This window comes from Tyto alba, unplaced genomic scaffold (assembly GCF_018691265.1).
Source record: "Tyto alba isolate M040663 unplaced genomic scaffold, T.alba_DEE_v4.0 Super-Scaffold_41, whole genome shotgun sequence".
Lineage (NCBI taxonomy): Eukaryota > Metazoa > Chordata > Aves > Strigiformes > Tytonidae > Tyto > Tyto alba.
Genome location: NW_024881317.1, coordinates 10,914,460 through 10,937,081, shown reverse-complemented (window position 1 = coordinate 10,937,081; position 22,622 = coordinate 10,914,460). Strand labels below are relative to the sequence as shown.

Here is a 22,622-nt window from a genome sequence, read left to right as displayed (position 1 = left end):
CTGCACGCAGGAATCCTTTCGGCTCCCTCGGCAGTCGCCCTCCCGGCAAGCACGGCGCTTCCCCGCCAGGCAGGGCGCTGGTACCGGGTGCTGGTACCGGGCACAGCACCCCCATCCCCGCTCCCCCCGGGCACGGCGCCCCCCCCATCCCCGCTCCCCCCGGGCACGGCGCCCCCCCCATCCCCGCTCCCCCCGGGCACGGCGCCCCCCCCATCCCCGCTCCCCCCGGGCACGGCGCCCCCTCCATCCCCGCTCCCCCCGGGCACGGCGCCCCCTCCATCCCCGCTCCCCCCGGGCACGGCGCCCCCCCCATCCCCGCTCCCCCCGGGCACGGCGCCCCCCCCATCCCCGCTCCCCCCGGGCACGGCGCCCCCTCCATCCCCGCTCCCCCCGGGCACGGCGCCCCCCCCATCCCCGCTCCCCCCCTCCGCCGCCGGGTACCCTCCTTCCCGCTCTCCGCTGTCTCTATGGAACACCGCTGCGTGGGCGTCTTCGAGCGCTCTCATTTGCATATCTCTCCGTAAGTGGCCAATGGGAAGACGGCTGTGGTCCTGTCATTTGCATGAGCCCTGGCGGCGGCCAATGGGACGGCGGCCGCCGCTCGCGCTTGGCAGGCGATGTTTCCCTCCGCGCGGCGCGGCTGTGGGCGCGGGTGACACAGCGAGAGGCCGGGCCGGCCGGTCGGCCTGGGCAGCGCCGCCGCCTCGGGGAGCCGCGGGGGGAAGATGTCGGTGGCGGGGCTCAAGAAGCAGTTTCACAAAGCCAGCCAGGTAAGGGGAGCCGTTCCCGGGGCCGCAGCGGTGGCAGAGCCCTGGAAGGGGACTTTACTGGTGATGGACGGTTCGCCCTGCGCCCGCTCCCGGCCGCCCGCCGCAAGGCGCAGCGGATCCCTCGACCTTCTCCTTCGAGGTGGCGGCATCGCTCTCTGACACCTTGGGGAGTGTTTCCTTCAGCTTTGCCTCTGGGTCCTCCCTTTTATTGTTGCCTCTTAGCCTGTCGTACTGATCCTTAGGAGAGAGGGTTGCTCGTTGCCTTCTTTTCCGTGGGGCGTCAGGTCTTTCTTTTAGTTATTAATATTATTTCTTGCTGGGTTTGTGCTTGTACTCTGAGGCCTCAGTTAAAGTTGGTAGGCTGTAGGGTGCTAGCTTTCCCCTAACGAGTTCCTTGTGTTGTTTTTCCAAAAACTACTGTTTTTTTTCTCCTACCTGGCATGCCGTCTATTTGTCCTAAGGAGAGTATCGTATGTTTCTAGAGTTTTCCCTCCTTTTCTAGATGCTGTACTCTTTTATCTTTTCCTGGGTGAACCTTCGTCTGCTCTTGACCCCTTCTTCTCCTGTCCTCTTTTTTATAATGTGCGTCTCTAATACTTTTGCTGATCTCTCTTAAGAGGAAAACCCCCTTTCTGCCAAGCAAGCAGACTGGTTGCACTACATAGCGCAGTGGTGCTGACTCAAAGCCCCGCACTGGCCCGGTGGCTTCAGCAAGTGGCAGCTGTGGGATTCTTCTCCCTGAAGGTATTTGGAAGCCTCAGCTGCTTTGCTTGCTTGTTCCAAGCCTGAGAGACCTGTATTTCTGTTGACTCTCATTAATGATATTGGTAATACTGAAATTAATGTCTGTAACCTATTCAGTCAAATTGGACAACTGCTTTCGTCTTGGTGAGAGTGGAGAAAATAAAGGTTCATTAAGTGATTAACTGTCATCTTTCTAGATCCTCCTTCAGATATCTGGCTTGGCAACAGCCCAAAAACAGGGTGTGCACTTTGTTTGAATCTAGAGATGCTAAATACTTGTGTCTAATGCATATTTTTAGTCCTGTTCTTTCTCTGATGTTATGTACTGGTCTTGAAAAATCTCATAAATCTGTATCTTTTAGTTGACTTTCACTGTTTCTTTGAGAAAACATGAGACTTCCAGGGTAAATAAATCCAAGAAAAATTTATAAAAGATTTTGGCATGTTTTGCACCTAATTTGTGCTGGTAAGTGATGCAGCCTTTGCTATGGTGAGTTTGTAACTCAAGAAGCAGAAGGTATTTAACTGAGGAAATTAGAGGCAACTGCAACAAGTGCTGTCCTGTCTAGCAACTGGTAACAGTGCAAGTTGCTTAATCCTGCCCAGATGTCAGGTAAACATAAATAAAAAAAAGAGGGAGTAGTAATGTCAAAAAGGAACAATAGAATATATTGAAGTTGACTGTAGTATCACAGAATGATTTGGGTTGGAAGGGACCTTAAAGATCATCTAGATCCAACCCCCCTGCCATGGGCAGGGTCACCTTCCACTAGACCAGGTTGCTAGTCCATTTATTGAAAAGTTGTAGTATGACTTCCAGTATTCATTGCAGTAATGAACTGCGATGCATAACTCGGATAATATTCTTCTTAGGGTGGGTCAACAGTCAGTTGGCCACTTATTTTCAAATGCAGGACTGAACAAGGAATTTAAAGTAAATTGATTGAAAACGTCTCTCTTCGGGTAAAAAAAAATATTGTTTAGTAGGAAGTTCGTGTGCAAGAAAAAGATGCTGGAATTTGATTTTTTTTTCGGTGCTTGTGGAAACACAAGGGACTTCTTAAGAGCTCATTCTGGAAGAATTCTGATAAGATGTTGGGCAAAGGAGTAGTGGAAAAAACAGAAGAAATAACATGTATGTAGTTGATCAAAAGGTCCAGGTCAAAATAACTGATCTATTTATTTCTGAACCACAGAGACACAGTCATGCCCATACATATAAAGGCACAAACTAAACAGTTGTTGAAAGTAACAAAAATAAAGTGGAACATGCAAAATGGAAATATTGCTGCCCCACCTTCTATCTAAATTCTTTTACAGAATGGTAAAACAAGCAAATACAGAGCATGAAAGAGGTATTTCTCAACAGAACGTTTGTTAAATCTCTTAAGTACTGTAGGATCACTTAAGGAGACATATACCTTTGTGTATTGAGTGGATGAGAGATGCCAAGGGTAACTGTTAACAGCAGAGACAGGCATTGCTTGGGGAAAGAATGAAATTAATTCCTATAGTGTTCCCAAAGGAGAATGGGGGCAGATGACAAAACCTGGCAAATTTCCCAGAGGACACTGAGGAATACTGAAGGGAATGAGACTTGTGCCAGGACATGTGATTAAGGAATAAGAATAATATTTGAAGGCTGACAACCTAAAGACAAAAAATCTGAAGGGTGAAATAAGTGGGTTAAGACAGTCTGTATTTAACAATTCATTCAGAAATGTGAATAAATATCAAAGAAGTGACAAGATCCATATATTTTCCAAAGATGCTATTTCCTTGCGAAAATAGATTTCTATGCAATTGAAATAAACCACAGTTCTAACTGAAATATAGAGTTATATAGTTACAGAAAGATTAAGTAAAATAAAATAGAGTTATTCTGTAACTCTCTATAACTGAAACACTTAACTGTTGCAGAACTGGTTTTTGCAAAAGAAACGCATTTTGGTTTTTGTTTTTATAAAAAGCCTACCTCCTCTGTGTGTCTTTATGTACAGCTTTTGTGTTAACTAGCGGTGATCACCTTTGTATAGAGACTTAGACTTTAAACTTAGGGCCCAGGAAAAAAGCAAACTATACTTACTATTTTATACATGCAGTTGAGATTTCTGGGATGTTTGTCTGGTGCATGTCAGCTTGGTTTATCTAAAGTTACAGTTAAGTAAATAAGTGTCTGCTCTATAAAAGGTCAGCAGCTAACTTTTTATGGTTCCTAAAGCCCTCACCAAAATCAGACATGACTCACTGTTGCAGACTGGGTTGGTGTAGTAAAAAGTCACAGTGTCTCTGTAATCCATTAATTCACAATAAATGTTTTTGATGGTGTTCTCCTAGCATTTTTTACCCAATTATACTACTTTTTTCCCACTGAAAATAGTGTGCGTGTATAGGTTTTCACCTAAGTATCTGGTAGTGAGTTTCAGAAGACAACTCTTGAGTTATGAGCATCTGTTGGAATTACTGCAGTAAAGTCTGCACCCCAGAGTGGTGTTTTAACTATGTTTCTATATATTCCAATATATAAACTTGCAATTCTACTCTGTTATCTGTACCATAATAATTGCTTCCTCTGACATCCCAGAAGTGATAGACCCAAGGTTTATATATAACTGGAAGGTTATATATCTGTTATGTAATGGATAATAGCTTTCAGATACACTAGAATTTTCTTTACTATGCTTCTTATTTAGGTTATAAGTTTAAGTTGAAACCTCAAGTGGACTGGAATGAGGACTGGTTCCACTCTGTCCATTTATTATCAGCAATGATCCCTTGAGTATAACTTATTTGACTAATGAAATACAAAGCAGAACTCCGCTTGTGTCTTTACCACCTCTCTCACTGGCTGAAGTGGGGGCAGGCTGTTTCTCATTAACACATGTGCAAGTATCATATAATTCAGCTTTTTTTTTTCTGTTTTTTATCATATTTTCAAATATAATTTTAAAAATTAACCTTCAGGGAGATCTGTTCATGATGAAAACTTGTCTCCTGTCACTTTCAGCCTCTGACATACCTTATCTGTTTTCCTGTTTTCAGTTTGAAACCTTTTGATGTAGGTGGGTGTATCTCTGCCTACTGTTTGTGTAGGCCTCGCTCTTGTGGTGGTTGATGCATGTGGGATAACCCAGGCGGTGGGAGGACTGCATCTTCTGATGCATACTGGGAGTATTTTTAGAGTGGTGTTTCTGTTTAGAAAAGTAGTAAGTGTAAAGAATGAATAAGAGAGCCTTAATAGGCAGCAGATGCTATTATAATTTCTGCTGTGCTCTAAAACTGCAGCCAAGCTACTATCTCTGTGTAAAGATAAATGATTTTTCGAAGTAGTTAGAGACTCGTAAGCTGAGAACCTCTCTCCCTTAGGGTGTTTTGAAAGCTCAGCCATGGTGCTGGCATAGGAAATCTGCTGTTGACCTTTAATTCACATGTTTTGTGCCTTTTTTTTTTTTTAATTAATTATAGCTAAAGTCTGTATATGGCAGCAATCTCATCATCAGCTTATTCATAGTGTATTTTTTAGGCTTAGGTTCTCAGCAACAGTAGAAAGTAGGGCTTTTTGAGGAAACGCATGACTGCAAATTATTGTGAATATCTTATTTGTAATGTAGGCAACAACAGTTATTGTTAGCCTATGCAGACTGGTTTCTTAAACCTTCTCCTATTGTCAGTGACAAAAGAGGGGCCCAAAAGAGTGTGTATCATCAGCTGGCTCTATTGTATATAGATAGAGCCTAAGGGTGAGCAGACTTTCTAACCAAAACAACCAAAATCTGTTACAACTTTTTGGCCTTCTGAAAGTGATTTAGCCTAGTGTAATAAAGTACATGCTCTGTGCTTTCCTCTCTTACATATTCTGAATGGCATTTGTCTTTTCAAGTACCGCATCTTTTTTTAGCAATATTTTTAAATGCCTTTTTCTATTTTTAAATTTTTTTAAAAACTTTTGGCTGTCACCAGCAGCTGCAGGGATGCTGCTTCTTCTCTCCCAGATTTCTTCTTTTACTCCATTGATTTTTATGGCATTTTGATCCAATCTGTTGGAATGAAGACCAGATCAGAATCCAGACCTTCTTGTTCCCCAGACAGAATATGACTTGTGATTGGGTTTTGTTGTGGTGTTTTTTTTTGCTGTCCTGACTACTTTAATTTTCTGTTATGTTGTAGATGAATGATACTAGTGTAGTCATAATATTTAAGCCTTTTTTGAAGTCCATGTTGACACTGAGTCAATACACAAAAACTTTATTTACACAAGTGCTTGCTAGCAAAGGAAGTAATTTGGTAAACTGAGGAAAAGACAAACTTTATTCAAAGAGAACTTGAACTTGTCAGTGAGACATGAAAAGAAACTCTGTTGACTGTGTGCAGATATATTTATTTCCTAGGACTATAAATTGTTATCATACAGTATATTAGAGATACTGTCCTTTCACATCCAACCTGAATTTGGCGTGATGAATCCAAGACCTTAGTAGAGAGCCTGTATCCCGTTCTTCATCTTTATTAGATAATTGGATGTACTCTTTTGCAAATCTTATAGAATTGTGGAGGTAGGACTGTGGTGAAAAGGACATTAGAATTTAGTTTATTGTCTGAGATGTTTTGAAATGGATAATTAAACTTCTTAGGCATGTTTCAGAAAGGAGAGTAAACCCTTGGCCACTAGCAGGGACAAAAATTAAAATTCCTCTAGCCTCTATGTATATGTAGATACATAATTAGACAGTATCGTTTGTTTTTACCTGTGTCATGGCTGGAGACTGTTATGCAATCCAGGAATTACAAGGCTATAATGTAGATTATACACTGTTCATCTGAAGTTCCTAAAATGGTGTGAGGAGAGGCTGAGTGTTTGTGTGAATCTGTGAAGACTTGTTAGTTCATGGAGCATTTGTTTGGGGGGTGTTTGTTTGGTCTTTTTGCTTCTTTTGGTGGAAAACTGTGCTTGCAAAAGAAGTCCTCGTTTTGCACTTTCTTTCAAAGCAATTATTAATAAAAGGGAGGGAAATGTCATCCTGTGGCAAAGATCAGCATGAATTTGGTGATGGGAGGGGTATGTACAGTAAAGAGACAGTAATCTGCACTTCACACCTATTCCTTTGGCAGTAAGGCTAACTCTCTTTTGCGTTACGTGGCTGACTTTTGGTTGTGCAGCCCACCCTGCTTACACTGAAGCTTGCTTCCTGGGAACAAAGTACTGGGCTAATAGGTAGGAAATAGGAAGACAGTTCCTTAGGGCATGAAGGTGATTTTCAGTATTAAGAAATATATCTGATGGAGTTGGGAAGAGGGGGAAATTGGCTCTTGAGATTTAGGTTTATGGTTATATTTACAATTGTATTTATCACCTGCTAAGTAGCCTGCCAGTCAGGCATAACTGTAGGAAAAAGAAACTTTGAGTGCTTCAGTCAGTGTACAAATTAGCAAAAGATAGCAATCATATGCTTCTGCAACCTTTAACAATGCAGCATTCAAAGCTGGCAATAGATGGATGATAATGCTGTAAATTATAGCTGCATCTCTGCTAGATTCCCAATTTGGAAGGAGGTTCGTTATATTTTACACATAAAATATATATATATAAAAGTCTGAACAGCATTGTAATAGAAACTAGTATAGCATAATGGACTGGAAACTGAACTGTCTCCTTGAACGCATCTCCTTTTATAGAGTCTTGGCTTTGCTGAAGAGTTTTGCACAGGCATCCTGAAAGTTGGAGCGAGAGCTGGCGCTCCATCCTTAACTCACGCTGTTGCCTGAGTCATTGCGGCACATGCTGGGTAATATATTGCAGTGCAGTCTCTTCAGAATCCTGCAGTGCTGAAAAACAGTCAAGTGAAGCACAGCAACAGCATTGCATTAAGATTTTTCTTTAGCGTCATTTGCTAAGTGTTACTTGAAGTTGCTTAAATATCTTGAACAGATACATTTCTATGAAGAAGGTGCATTCCTATACAGAATTTGGGTCAGACTTTATGATATTTATATAGGAGGACAAATTCTGCTTAGTTGTACTGATAGAAATCTGGGATGACTTCATGAAGGGTCTCTTATATAGGAAAGTGCAGCCTAACTGTATAACTGGGAGCATAATCTGGCCTATAAAACCTCAGTCCAAGTGCTTGCTTCCTATTAAGATAAGAAGGTTGTGTATATTCTGTGGCACAATATAGCTGCAGTTCCAGAACCTGAAGAATAAAAATATTTTTAATATAATGTTTTGTCTGTTGTGCCATCCAAACACTAACTTTCTTTAAGCATGCATGCAATTCAAGTTACAAAATGTGTCCCATTCTTCATACCTTCTGTAAGTACCCTATAAACCCCAAACTTTTCCTTATAATATTGTTAAAAACAAACTGCCATTTTCACCCCAGTATATTGCAATAGTCTAATTCTATAGTGCGCTGTGTTCTTGTGGTTAGCTTCGTTCCTGTACATGGAAAGGAAACCACTACTGGAATTTTATGACTAGTTGAGAATTGAAGATGCAGGTTTTAACAATGCTTTTAATAAGTCCAGTTAGAAAAAGGCTAATCAAATGTTAGGTTACAACTTGAATTCTGTTTTCTAGAGCCCCAGTGTCCTATCACTGTGTACAGGTTTCTGTTATTAAAGTTACTAAGTTATATGCATTGATGGGAGAATATACCAGTTAATTTCCTGCAGCATCTCAAGTATCAGCAGCTGTGTATGTGAAACACAAAAATAACTTGGCCTTACATGCTTTCTATTCAAAGGACAATGCCAAACTTCTGATGAGAATTAACTCTGTTTCTGTACTACCCTAATTAAATTATGTTTTTGATACTGTACCTTTGTTTAATGAACTGTAATGACTGCAGTGAAATTACCCTGGTTAGGAAGTGAACATGATTATAAGAATCCAGGACTCAAAGGAAATCAAGGGGTTCTAAAATTCCATTTTCTATGATTGGCAGTTTCTGTTCTTGTGCACTCAGTTTACAGATCTAAGGTGAAAAAGTGGGGAAAATAGTTTAAAATATTTTTTTTTTACCAAGAAAAAAAAGAATTAAAATATTAAAACCAAGTATAAATAGTTATAGGTAGTAACAGCCCCTTTATTCCCTTGTGAATGCTTTGCAAATGCAAGTAGGACTCACTGTTCCCATTCTTTTTTTCACAGATGCAAATAAATAAGGTACTTGAAGGTGATGTGACTTCAAGGTTAAGGAGCTGGTCAGGGGCAGAATCAAAAGTAGATTATATGTTTCCAGACTATAGATGCAATGTACAGTCATTAGAAATTCTGCTTTCAAACTCTGTTGGGATTTGAAAAGGTGTGTAGAAGAATCATGTCACATTCACTGTGGGGGCTTTTTTAATTCTCTTATTTTACAGAAGATGTATGGGTAAATATGAAATGTAGATATGAGTTTGGATTAAAGCTTCCATAGAAATGTTGTGTAATTCCACTGATTTACAGTTCAGCAGGCCTGAACATGGTATTTTCACTTAACTTTACTGGTTTTAATACCCCTCTGGAATGGGTAAACAATGTTTTAGAAACTAGGATTTTCAAGTAATGACATCTCCACAGCAGAGAATAATTGAGGGGAAAAAATTTACTTAGTGCCATAAATCGGATATGGAATTGGAGGTTAGAAAGTCATTGTTTTGATTCAGAATTATTAATTTCACTTTTACAGTCCTGTTGAGAGAGCTAGAAAGTGAAATTTGGTGCCTGTGCAGTCTGCAGGGTCAGAGAATGCCACAAACATGGGAACGCTTTCTCTTTCCTGCAGATAATGTAGCACCTGCCAGCTTGGCATCGGGGTCACAGTAGATGTGTGCATGGTGGGAGGGTAAGAATCCCTGGTAAAGTAAATTATTAATCAAAGACTATAATTTTTCATCAATTCAGAACCAGCAGTTCCAGTCTGCTGTCTAGAAATGCCTTCCAAAGAAAATAATAAGATTTTTAAATATGTCAGAATGAATTCTGCTTTTGGTGTAAGCTGCGTGGATGTCTGCCTGGAGGCACTGGAACATGGCAACTGTTACTTACCTTTGAGATTAACTGTTTATTGTTTTATGGCTTTTGCATCTGAATACTCCCTACCTGTTTTTTTTTTCCCTGTTAAGTTGTAGTAACCACCTAAAATTACTTTGTTGGTGTTGGAGGTAGGGCTTTTTTTGATTTTTTTTTTGTTGGTTTTTTTTTTTTGTTTGTTTGTTTGCTTTTGCTGAGGCGTGGGGAGAGCAAGCAAAACTTCTGCCTGTCCTACAGCTCTTATACAGCTCAAAGACCACTGATGTTGTTCCTCAGTGGAACTTTCCCTTTCTTGTGGTGTTTAATGTAAGTTTGTGTTGGTGTCTGTCACAGTATTTTATTTTAATGGGAAAGAAGACTTCTGCGGTGAACGGTAGGAAGGAGGCACACGCACAGGTGAGTGGTAAGCTTAGGCAGGCGGGGAGTTACTTGCAGAAATACCTTCCTATTTGAGGAAATACGTTGCACAAGAGACTCCAGGATAATGTCTTCAGTGGATACTTTCATCAGTACTTACAGGTTTTTCTCAAACTGTATGCACTTACTGCTTTCATTTATTCTGAGTGGGCCAGGTACAGGGGCCCTACTTGCAGAGGGACTGAAGGCACTGATAAACCCAAAGTTACTCAACTGCCGGACTGTTACATGGCTGATGCTGGAACATGGTGGATGGTTGCCCATGTGGGTATATGTAGTACCGACAGATAAGATGGAGCGGGTACTCATCCTTTGTACACCTGTAAGAAACAAGAGGAAACACAATTTGGCCACTGGTGTTTGTGTCAGGAGCTTCTGTGCCCAATTCTTCAAGAAATTAGGCATGCAGCTCGCAAACCTGTTTTGTGACACAGATTGGGGGGTATGTTTAATTGTGGAGGAGTGACTATCAGAAAATGATGATAAATTGGCTCTGGCTACATGTATGAATGTACTGTGAAGAAAGTTAGCTCTTATTTTCACTGCTGTGTGTGAGCTGCTTTTTTTTTTGATTTGTTCCAGCCTCTGACCCTTTATTTTCTCTGTTCCATTTGCCATTACACACATAATTTCTTTTTAGAAGTTAGTTGTCCCAACTTCATGCTGCCATTTAATATGCTCTCTTGGCGAGATTCCTTTTTTTTCCTTCCATTATGTAAAGCTATTTTAATTACACAAGGACTCATTGTATTTTTCATTGTCATCATCAAGAGCTGGTTGCGTTTTTCTGTGATTCCCTCATACACATGGAGGGAGTATAGCCTTTTATATCAGCAAAATGGATCTTGCATGATTTCTTTGAATCATTTACATGTTAGTAAATTACCTTGGGTGTTTAGTGATTGAGATATTTTGTATGGTCATAAGCTATTAAGATTTTCTTCATTTAGGTATTCTTGGTCCATAATGATGGACTTTAATTGAAATAAACAATAAAAAAAAATGTATTCTAGATCTACTTAGGTAGAAGAGCCAAGCAGTTTCCATTTGAGGTCTTATGATTCCTGTGATTTGCCAAAAATAAATTTGGGACATGAGAAAGCTTTTGACTAAAGGCTTAGTTCAGTCCTCCCACTGAAATCGATTGAAGGAGATGGTGAACACTAGAATTTGAGGTGAGCAGACTATCACATATTGGGAATATTTCCTGCTTTTTACTTTCTCAACTCTCATCAGGTTGCTTTGGTGGAACCACTGAGCCCCCAAAATAACCTATAAAACAAGGGTGTAAATAAGGTAGCACAAATGGAAAGGAAAACAGAAGCATCTACAGTTAGAGATTTGGTGCAACCTGATGTCTCTGTTACTGTAAGGTGATCTGATTCTTGTTTATTAGAGTGATGAAATCTGTGTTCAAAATCCAGGATCCCGTGCATTTATCTGCTATAGACTCATGAAACTACCCACAAATTGTCTACTGTAGAGTCATGAAATTACAAATGTGTCCATCTGGCTTAAGTTGTGGTCTATGCAGGTCAAATGAAGCAGGTACACACCAACCTTCTGTTGCCATTTGTGGTTAAATGTGAGGTCATTAGGCTTCAGAAGGTTTTTTGGATGTGACTTGGTGGTGGTAGGAGAATATTTTTCTTGTTTCCAGCTTCTCTCTAAAGGTGAAACAAAGGACTTTTTTCAAGGTGTTTTTAGTTTTATGCAAAATCTATTCAACAGTTTGAAGTATGTATGTATGTATTTTTACAGTTAATATAATATCAGTAAAATCTTGAAACAGATTGAAATTTAAAAATTCCTAAAGCTCATAGGTGTGAATTCTCTGCACCTGAAACTTCTGGGCCCCAGTTTTACTGTGGGTAAGTGGAAATGGATGACAGTACTTCCATTATTCTGTATGAATATAGTGTGTGTGTGTGTGTGTATGTGTGTGTGTATGTATATAACCTGTATTTGCTCCCCTACCATCTTTAAGCCTTTGGACAGGAAGAACTCCTCATCTACCCAAAATATATTTTCAAGACGTTCTTAGAAGGCAAAAACTCTGCCCTTCAGTTTCCAGATTTATATGTCTGAGCAAACACTGTTTGTAGAAGAATTGAGAATTCAGTATGTGAAATGACACTTGCCCTGGGTTGCTGACTCTCTGTCAGAGGTCTAGGCTGAATTACATGGTTTCTTTATCAGATATATGTGTTGCTGCTTCTGTTGCTTTTTTGACATTACCTTTGTGGAAACACAATTTAGAACTTCTTCATTTGTTATTGTTGTACTTCTGAGTTCCAGTCAGAGCAGTGTGGGATTGCAGAAATTAAGCCCTTCTGTGTGGGATTGTACCCTGCTGCAGAGAAGAAAGAACAAGTTCAGACTGAGAAATTTTGTGCTATTGATAGCTTGCACAACAGATTTGTAACATTGCACTTAGCACCTCTTTGTCTATCAGCACATTTGGGAAGCAGCCAGAAGACTAGTACAGCTCACTCTATCTGGTGAACAAACAGTTCGTTTATACAAGGAGAAAAGATGCACATAATGTAGCTAGTCTTGCACAAAAGTAGTAATGCTTCTGGGAATTGCCTTTTTTTTAAAATTTATTATATAAAAATTACAATTGTTAAGAAAATGAAATTATTTTGCAAAAAGTGAAAGTTTATGAATTCATCTTGCCAAATATTGTCAATTTCTGTGGTATTTCATTCAAAATTTTACAAAATTGGAAAAATTACAGTTTTTGAAAAGCCTGGTTTCAGGTGGAAGACGATTGTTTATGAAGATTGCGTACATTCTTTTGGAACACTACTTATGATCCAAAATAGTAACTTCTTGCCTTGTTATTTACTCTTCATAGTGTATCATTGAAGTTATTCCTTCAGCAGATGTTCCGTTGTTGCCAATGTATGCGAGACTGAGTAAATTTTATGTTTTGTTCATCACTTGGAACATGTAAAATACACCAAATGGACGGTCTTCGCATCAGCACTTTGGCATATATGAAGTCTTGACACTAATTCTGGTAATGCATATTATTATTGTAGCAGGTGACTGAAATAAATACATGGTCTGGCCAAAATTACTGTTCTAAATTGCTGTAAAAGAAAAACCAGTTTTTGTCAACTTGCCAGTTATTTTCTAAATTCTAGTGACTTACATATTCAAAAATTGCAAGTGTTGGTATGCCAGTTGTAATTACTACTCAGAATATACTGCTGTGCAAAAGGCTGTCTGTAATTCTTTTCCTCTTCTAGTATTCCTGGAAGCTTACGTATTTCTGCGTGTTTAATGCAGTTATAAAGATGCATTCAGTGTGTTCACAAGGATTGTTTAAGATAGTGTTCAGGTGTTATAAGCAAATATGAAATTTCTTTATTTCCATAAATCAAAACGTAACTGTAAAATTAATTAGGTACTTCTGGCATTGTTGGAACTCATGTCAGTTAGGGCTTTAATTTATGCACATCATTTTACATGGCACATCTTAAAGGGGTTGAAAAATAGAAAATCTTGGGCTTTTTTGTACTTAACTACTTCAAGCAGTGATTTCAAATTTTAGAAACTGTGATTCTGTATACTATGCAATTTAGAGTTGTATTATTAATAATGAAGAACACATTTCTATATGTATATTCTTAATTATCATACACATTTGATCAAGATTTAAAGGGACATATCTACTGCTTTGTTTTGTATGAAGAATGCAAGAACGTTTTCATTGCAAGTGGGTTTGTTGGTGATTTGAGATTTGCTCTTCAGTGATCTCTTCAGCTGTGGTTAAAGGTTCCTGTTTCATGGACTTGGCTTGTTTTGCTACTGATGGATGTACAGCCTTTTTTGTAGGAATTTCTTGCTACAAAGCCGTGTGCCATAACAGAGGGGGATGATGCCTTTGACCTCATTTGCATTAGTGCTTCAGAGCTCGTTGGGGATTTCTGCAGAGGTCTGTGTTCTGTGTGTAAATTATGCTTGGAAAATTTTTCCAGTTTTGAATTTGATGAAGTTTGATAACAATGAAATACAGAGAATTCTGCGTGCATGCTGGGTGTAGTTATTTCCTGTCTGCATGGATGAAATCAGTGGTGCATTTCTGCAGTGTTGCTGTTACTACTAGAAGAATTGTGCCTTGTGGAGATTCAGGACAGTATGTGTCTTTTTCAGAAGTGTGGCTGGGAAGTCCTACTGTCCTCAACTACATTTTGGTTTGTGGTATTTCATGGAACAGCATGTTGCTGCCTAAAACTACTAGTATGTTTTGAAATGGAGTTACGAAAATAAGGCAGAAATGTACAGTGACTTCCTTTCTACACTAGTCACAGTGAACACAGTGGTGAAAATAATTTGTTTTGTTTTGTTTTTGTTTCCACTTTTCATTGTGATACTTGGAGTTTTTAATTTTCTGTTAAGTGAATGAAGGGAGCATGGGGTATTAAAAACTTGCAGATACACAAAAGTGTTTGAGATTTGTTTGTTCCGTTAAGGTTTTCCAACTCATGATGAACACAAGTTGCATTAGCAAAGAGAGTAAGAGATCTTAAATACTTTTGGTTTCCCCATGGGTATTGTTGCTAAGGGCATCACATGAATCCCAGCACAGTCAGCAGTGCTGCTGGGAGCACATTGTTGGATTTTTCAAAATATTTTAGTAATAAGACTGTAGCACCACTAAAAAACCAGTTGCGTTTGTAGTGGATCCAGGAACAGGAAGCACATTACTTCACAGTGCTCTAATGCTGAACATGAACTTAAAGGCTTGTGAAAACTGTCAACTAAAATGGCTTTAAAAAAAAAAAAAAAAAAAAGGAAACAAGCAAACAAGAAACATCTCAAGCAGAAGAGACAGAAAAGTCTTGATGATTCAGAGGGAAAGTGTGCAATCATGTATTGCAGGATCAGGTAGATTGTCTTGTGTAGCAAGCAACAGGGACTGACTGTGTGGCAGAAGAATGTGGGTGTTTCACAAGGTACTAAAAGCACTGGAAACTACGGGACTGATTGCTCAGAAAAGTAGGAATGATGCCTCTTAAAATAATGTACAGCAAAAAGGGTAAGAGGAGGAGTTGTCAATCTGTTTTGTAGTGACAGTAAAATCCACGAGGCTAGTGTAAGTGCTAAAAAATGTAAGCAGTAGTTTAATAATATTGAAGGACAAATCTCTTGATTATGTGGGAATGGAATTCTGTAAGAATTACAGCCTGATGGAAAGTAGTTTCTGAAAGAGTGATAAACAGATTGTCACTTTTTATACATACAAGGTAGACTTGCTGATAAACATGTTGAAGCAGTGATAAGCAATAGTATGCTAATGTGGGGAGAAGTTAATTCTAAACCAAATCAACCAAAAGTTATTATTTTGACCATTACTGTATCTGGCTATATGCAGTTTCCATTGACAGTCTTGTTCTGTACAGCTGCCTTGCGGCTCTGTAGTGGATGATCTTGACCACTTTTTTACTGATAATGGATTCACTAAAGCTGTCGCTTTAAACTGTGGCACTGCCAAGGAAGTTTTTACTTGATGTAAATACATAGTGGTATAGTAACTTTTAAAAACTAGAAGTGTTATTCCTAAATATTCGCAGCGTATCTGTTAGTGTTAGCAGCTCTTGAGCTTAGACAAATTTAAGATTATTTAACCCAAGTACATAAGCTTTGAATTTAAAGCTGTAAATCCCTATTCAAAGTTCCCACATCTTGTCTATGCTATTTCTCCTGTGGTTGATCTGTATTGGTGCTTAAAAGTATTTGCCAGGTAATTTCTAAGACAAATTTACTGCTTGTGGTGTTGAATGTATAAGATAGGTCTGACTTCAGTGAAGATTATGTAAGTATATTCTGACTTTATAGAAATCAGAATTATCCTAGCCCCAAAACTGAGTTAAATCCCCTGACTTTTTCCTAGCCCTTGCTTTGACAGGGCTGTCTGACATCAGTTGTTAATAAGTGATCTTTTTAGTCTTGCATGTGGGCACTGAGGATGTGCTTAAGGCATAAAATCAGGAAGAGACAGTAGATGCTTGGTGTCCTGATAAGGAGGCCCAATGTACTCAGCCTTAGGAAAAAAAAAAATTAAAAATTGAACTACAATTTTAGACTGCAGCTGATTTTTAGTTAAATGGGCTTTCAATAAAGCCATCTTGGGAGCAGAAATCTCTGGTCATGGAAAATGCAGGAGGGCAACTGTATAGTTATGAATTATGCAGTGCAGTTAAGTGTTTTCAAGAAGAAAAAGTTATTTAAATATTTTAAGGATTTTAACTGTCTATTCTGCACATGCAAGCTATGGTTTATATGTTGATTGATCACTCTTATTTGAAGAACTAGGATTTAATTTTTTTGTTTCAAATAACGTAAAAGAAATAACAACACTAGCATATGTTACTTTAAAAGAAAAATGTTGCAATTGGCTATTCTGTAACAACTTTAACAAAATCAGACTTCATATAGGACCCAGCTACAGAGTAATACACAGGGCTGTGGTTCCATGAAGCCTTGAAGTATTTGCACAGCTTTACATCCATGGATATCTCTGGGATACTTCATGTGCTGAAAGCTGGCTAGACTGTCTGGAGTTCAGGCCTGTGCTATAGTCAGTGATGTATTTAAGGTTAGCTTTCGTGAGAGCCAGCGGGAGCCTTCTTTCCTGAATAAGCTAGGGTAGTTTAAGCTGAGAAAAGTGTGAAGGGTCCATTTTCTGGGATTAATTCCAAGGTATTGTGCTGGAACTGGTCAGATAGTGTTCTGGGAATGTGAAGTGCAATAGATTTGTCTTAGAAGCTATGAATCAGAGTAGTGCACTCTTCCAGAACTATGACTGACAATATGCCAACATTTTCTAGAAGGCAAAGCATAGATTTTCGCTAGACTGAGTGACAATTGCTAGATGTCATGTGAAGAGGACAGAAATGAAGAGGTATTGAATGGATAAGGTAATGTAAAGCTAACTTAGTTTATGACAGAGAGGTCATTAAAGAAGTCACTACCTCAGTGGATGGTTAGATTTTTTTTTTGTGTGCATAACTTTTTTTGTGTGCAAGAGCTATGTTTATGGAATTGGCTTTAACAGCTGGATGCCATCAGACTGAGGATGCAGTTACATAGCAATTTGCATCACCCTAAATCTAGGCTGTTGTAGCCTCACTCTACCCCCAGAGTAAGGTCCTGCCCACTTCCTTGAGTTGGCTCTGAGTGCTTGTGTGATCACGTACTAAGCTGATAGAGGCAGTTTATCCATCTGAAAATTAACCTAGCTCAAATGTGTGATTAGGTTTCAGGAGGATTAACTCAGTGAAGCAGCTCACAGTGTAGTTGCATGAGAGCTAGTACCAGTGCAAGGAAAGTGGTGGAATGTATTGACAGGGATGGAAAGCATTTAGAGAAGGCTAAGTGGCTGTGGAAAAATACCTTAATGAATATTAGAATGTTTTGTTCGCATTCAGAGTAGAATAACCTATGCTTTGTTTGATTTCTATCTCATTGATGTTCTGAATGATGAGCCAACAAGAGATCTCTACTACTGGTTCCCCCTGGGTTTAGTGGTGACTGACATGATTATGATAATCATGTGAGGGCAAACAAAGGAGACAAAAATATCTATCCATAGGCCAGCAAACCTCGAGTCCCAATAGGGCAAATGAGTGGTTTAAGTAAAATGGTGGTCAACCTGGGTGTGGGTAAAAGGAACGTTGCTGGTGAAAGCAGCACCTCAGGCCACGTAACCTACAAATCCTGAGTGATAGGGCTTACACAATTAGATCTGAGAGGCTTCAGTCTGACTTCAGTGGAAAACCGAGAATGCTGTTGAAGGGGTGGGGGGAGACTTACATTTTCTGAGTGGAGGAAAGAGTGACGTTATTTCAACTGTGATGAGTGTCAGGAGAAGGAAGTTCTGCTCAATTAGGGTAAGGACTAGTGTGACACATGATGTAGAACAGAGATATAAGTTAGGGCAAAGTTGTAAAAGGATATTAGATGTAGCGAGAGGCAAGCTGATCAGTAAAAAATAGATGTGGTGCAACTTTTCGTGTTCTCTCAATACCCTCTAGGTGCAAAGGACCAGTCTGACAATTACTTGTTAGCATCTGTAAAAACAATCTCTCAATTCAGTCACGAGAAACATCTAATGTAGAAACATCTTAAATAACACAGGAGTTGGAGTAAGAGAGAAGATAATATGAAAGGTCCTTGTATTACTTGGAAAGGAAGTGTGTAAAAGAGGTTATTTAAATCTCTAATTTTAAGGGCTATGTTTTATAGCATAATCACCCTTTCTCATCTTCACAGTGGGCATGTATGAGTATGTCAAAAGGAAGCCACACCTTCACTATGAGCACAGAGAACAACTTTAGAAGGAGGGATTGTTTTAAGGCCAAACCAGAATATTGCTGCCAAGTGAATTTTTGCACCAGGAGCTTGTGGAGGGAGGAAGAGGTGCTAATGTGATAACAGCCAGTGGAACTCACTCTGTGTGCAACTTGTCATTCACAGCTCATGGAGCTCCTCTCCATGCAGAGGAAAGGGGATGAAATATTGCCTGGCAGTTATACCTAAAACAAGATGCCTGAACAGAGTCAGGAAACGGTAAATGGTTCTGGCAGGGTGCGTACGCAGCACTGAGTCTTGCTGCTTGCCTTTTGTCACCCTGCAGAAGGACTGCCTCTGTGTGATGCACCCACTACCACCATTTGTCTGCAGTGCTCATGCATGTGCTGTCTCAGTGTATTCTGGCTGGATAAGCAAGTGCCAAACAGATCATAGTTTGGATTAAAAATCCCCAAATTTTACTTTTCAAAGAAATTCAGAATGCTTTCTTTAACAAAAATTTGAAACTGAGCAAGGAGTCAATGAAATTGGAAAAGTGAGGACAGATATTAACTAAAGATTTTTTTTAATGGCCCTTTGATGGCTTTACACTTCTATTTTTAGGATATGCTCACTTCCACAAACAGCAAGATTTTAAACAGATTAGGGAACAGTATTTTAGATTTGCAAAATTAAATGCTGAAGTAAAAGACTGATTCTATCTGTGGAGCTCTATGGTTTCAGGTATGTTGCCATTCTCGGCTACATGAAGTCTCAAATAATGAATTTGATTGAATTTTTGTCAGAGACTTCAGTGTAATCATGTTCTCTCATTAAAATCACCTGTATCTTCTCTTCTGAAAAGCAGACAGTCTTGAGTCTCACACTATTGTATAGCCTTTTAAATAGGCTTGCAGAGCAAATAATGTCTGCATCTAAAATTTAGATAGGTTAGTTTATTAAATTTTAATTCTTATGAAGATATTTTCCTTTTGAGATGTGTATAATAATGATGACTTTCAATTTACTAATTTATAAACACTTGTGTAGGCATCAGTGTTAAGTGCTTTGGTAAACAGTGGAGGTTTGTCAGTAAAGTGTTTAAGGTTTTGCAATACAAAGTAGTTTTTGTTTTACAATACATTTGCTAAAGAATAGCTTTAGAAGACAAGTTTGACTAAAATGCTCAGTAATACTGTGATATGTCACTGCCTGGTGCTAAATGAGTCAGTCTCTATAGAAATGCAAAATTGCATTATTGAGTTCAGTCCTGTACTTTATTCATATATGGACAAGAACATCCTTTGTCCATGATACTGTTTTTCTTCAATATCTGTATGCATTTAATTTAAGCTCACAGACACCATGCTGAGTTCTGGTGTATACACCATGTCATGCTAATGATCTGTTTGATTTGTATCATTTGCCTCAATTTTCTATGGGTTCAGTATCTTATTGTCCTTTTTCACTGCACTTTTAGATGTGATTGAAGATGAGGTATGGTTGTCAAATTGAAATGGCTGTTTTGTAATATGTAGAAATACTGCCCTCAGAGCTGTATTTATTTGAGCTTGTCCAAAATGATTGCTTATGTTCTGTCTGAACAGTTGGAGTAGGAAAGGTCATTTAGTCCTACTTGGAAGGACCGTAGCTAGAAGTCATCAAAAGGCAGTCTGCAACCTTTCTGTGCAGAGATCTGGAACATGTTTGGAGAAAACATGAGTGATAGTTACTGGAGCTTTGTGATTTATACAAAGTCATGGAGATGAACACTTTATTTAGGAACAGGATGTTGCTCTCTGGAAGGGTGCTGGATTTTGCCACAAGTTGGATTTACTGGCAAGGAGGAGTAGGAGGCATATAGAAATCTTGAAAAACTATGAGATTGCAATGGGATGGACTCAGTTTCTGGAATGTACTTCTTAGTGTTTCTGCTGCCTCCAAAGTTCAGTAGCTGCCAAGGGCATCAAGAATAAAAGCACTGTGGTTTAGAAATGCCTATGTGAAGCTGCTGTTCCTTGTGTTTTCATCCCACTGGTGTGGTTGTACAGCTAAAGTGAAAATTGCAATGTTAGTGGGCTGCACAGAGAAAGTCTATCTAGGTACTTGGGGAGAATGTCAAGTCTGATATGGATTTCAGGTTTAAAGCATTTAAGATGGTGGATCACCATGTCCAAAGGAAAGACTTCAGATCACACTGTGTCTCAGAATTGTAGCACTAGAAGTAGTGACTGCTCAAGTTCAGCTGGTTTAAGAGTCTATACGACCCAAAGGTAAAAACCCATCTTCAGTATAATGGTATTACTAAAGCAGATTGGGTAAGTTAATAGCAAGCTCCATTAATCATTGGGTAGTCCAGCTTATTTGTGAGAGACAGTGGGGGAGCAGTGGGGGAAGAACTGTATTTGAATTGTTCCTTACTAGAGTTCAACTCCTTTGGCCAGAATGGCTTGGGATAGCAAACACCAGGCCTCTCCACAGATGAGATGTTGTGTTGGCTCTCTGCTGCTCTTTTTTGCCTTAAATGTACAACACACATTTCTTTTCATGTTATTCAGTAGCCAGTGTTTAAGTTCTGTGCTAGTGGTTAAAAAGAATAAAGAATATGGGTAATTAGGAAGCTGAGAAAGCCTCTATATGTTATGGGAAAGAAATGAAAGACAGCACTTTCACAACTACAGTTGAGGGACTTGCTGAATTTGTCTGCATCTGGTTACTGATTGCTTAATATTTTCTGTCAAAGAAGCTTAGTAAAGAAAATTATCTTAAATAAGTACTGTATGCATTATAAAAGAAAGGACTTCGCCTTTTAGGTTTAGAAGTGGTGGAATACATTCCTTTACGCATTTCCTTCTAGAATAACATTTAAACATTCTGTATGCTTTTAGCTCATGTATTTGTCTAGTAATCTTACCTTGTAGAGCTGCAGGGTCTCACTCAGAGCTTAAATCAAAAAGTGTTTTGCTGCTGACAGATCTGAAGGCAGGAGGAGACTCAAGTCTCATTTAAAAATTGAAGGATTTAATACATACTTGTCGTGGTTTGAGCCTGGTAGGCAACCAACCACTGCAGCTGGTCACCCTCCCTTCCCCCTCCCCACCTGGGAATGGGGGAGGGAATTAGAGGGGTGAAGGGAGACTCACAGGCTGAGATAGGAACTGTTTAATAATGGCAATAAAATGAGAACAATGATGTAATAGGAAAAAAGGGAATACATAAACAGGCAATGCACAACGTAATTGCTCACCACCCGCTGACCAATCCCCAGCCCGTTCCCGGCCAGCGACCCCGAGATACCGAGATCCCACAATCGCAATCCCGGAAGCGAGAGAGAGAGAGAGAGAGAGAGAGAGAGAGCCCCTTCCCGACCACCCCTCTATACAGTGAGCATGACGTGCCATGATATGGAATATTTCATTGGCCAGTTAGGGTCTGGTGCTCTGGCCGTGCTCCCTCCCTGCTCCCTGTGCCCTTGCGCACGGGCAGGACATGGGGAGTCGGAGAGTCCTTGAAGTCTCGGTAGCAGCTGAAAACATCAGTGTGCTATCAGGATTCTTCTCATACCAAACCCAAAGCTAAATCTAAACCACAGCACTCATCTAGTCCCTGAAAAGGAATATTAACTCTATTTCAGCCCAAACCAGGACAACACTGATGACATTTTGTCTCAGTGACAGACTTCTAATCGGAGACCTTCACTCTTGCAGATGATTCAGAACTCAGTGTATTGCATTTTCTGAAACTGGCATTGCAGTATTTTATAAGTCATTTTGCAAGTGGCTGTTCACAGTTAATATAACTGGTGAGGCTTATCTGTTGTGTTCTTAAGTTCAAGTGTCCGTGTATCTGTGGGAAAGTGCTTTTACAATTTGAAGGCAGAAGGTCAAATTTAATGAAATGGAGAGTCATAAAGAATGCATATCTTTGTGGTAGAAAATAAAGCTGATAGAAAGTAGCTTTTTGAGCAAAGGTTTATTGCAACTCTCCTTGAAAGCAAAGGTAGTTATATATCTTTCTATCTGGTTTCCCCCATCCCCCTTCATTATTATCTGTTTCTCAAAATAACAGCAAGTACATGATCTTCTCTAGCATGTTCACTACAGTATTTCTGTCCTAGGACTCTTCATTCTTTCAACCTTGAGTTAGAGACTGTATAAATTAATGGGATAAACCAGTCTTGTACTTTGATAAAAGAAGACAAGAGTGTACCAATAAATGACACCTGAGCAGAGTACTGAAAAGAACAGAAGTATATGTAGCTCTTGCTGGGAACAGAAAACATAGTAGCAGGGGGGAAAAAGAGGGCAGGGCTGACCTGTGAGAGAGGATATTCAGGATGGAAGACTGGATGAATTATCATAAACTGTAGA

General features: G+C 39.5%; 1 protein-coding gene across 1 annotated transcript in view; it reads left to right on the top strand.

The window, feature by feature from the left end:
* Window positions 1-596: 596 nt before the first annotated feature.
* Window positions 597-22,622, top strand: part of SH3GL3 (SH3 domain containing GRB2 like 3, endophilin A3) — a 55,561-nt gene continuing 33,535 nt past the window's right edge. The window contains exon 1 of the mRNA XM_042804155.1: window positions 597-770. Coding sequence (XP_042660089.1) covers window positions 726-770 — 45 coding nt within the window. The 5' untranslated portion in view covers window positions 597-725. The remainder of the gene's footprint in view (window positions 771-22,622) is intronic.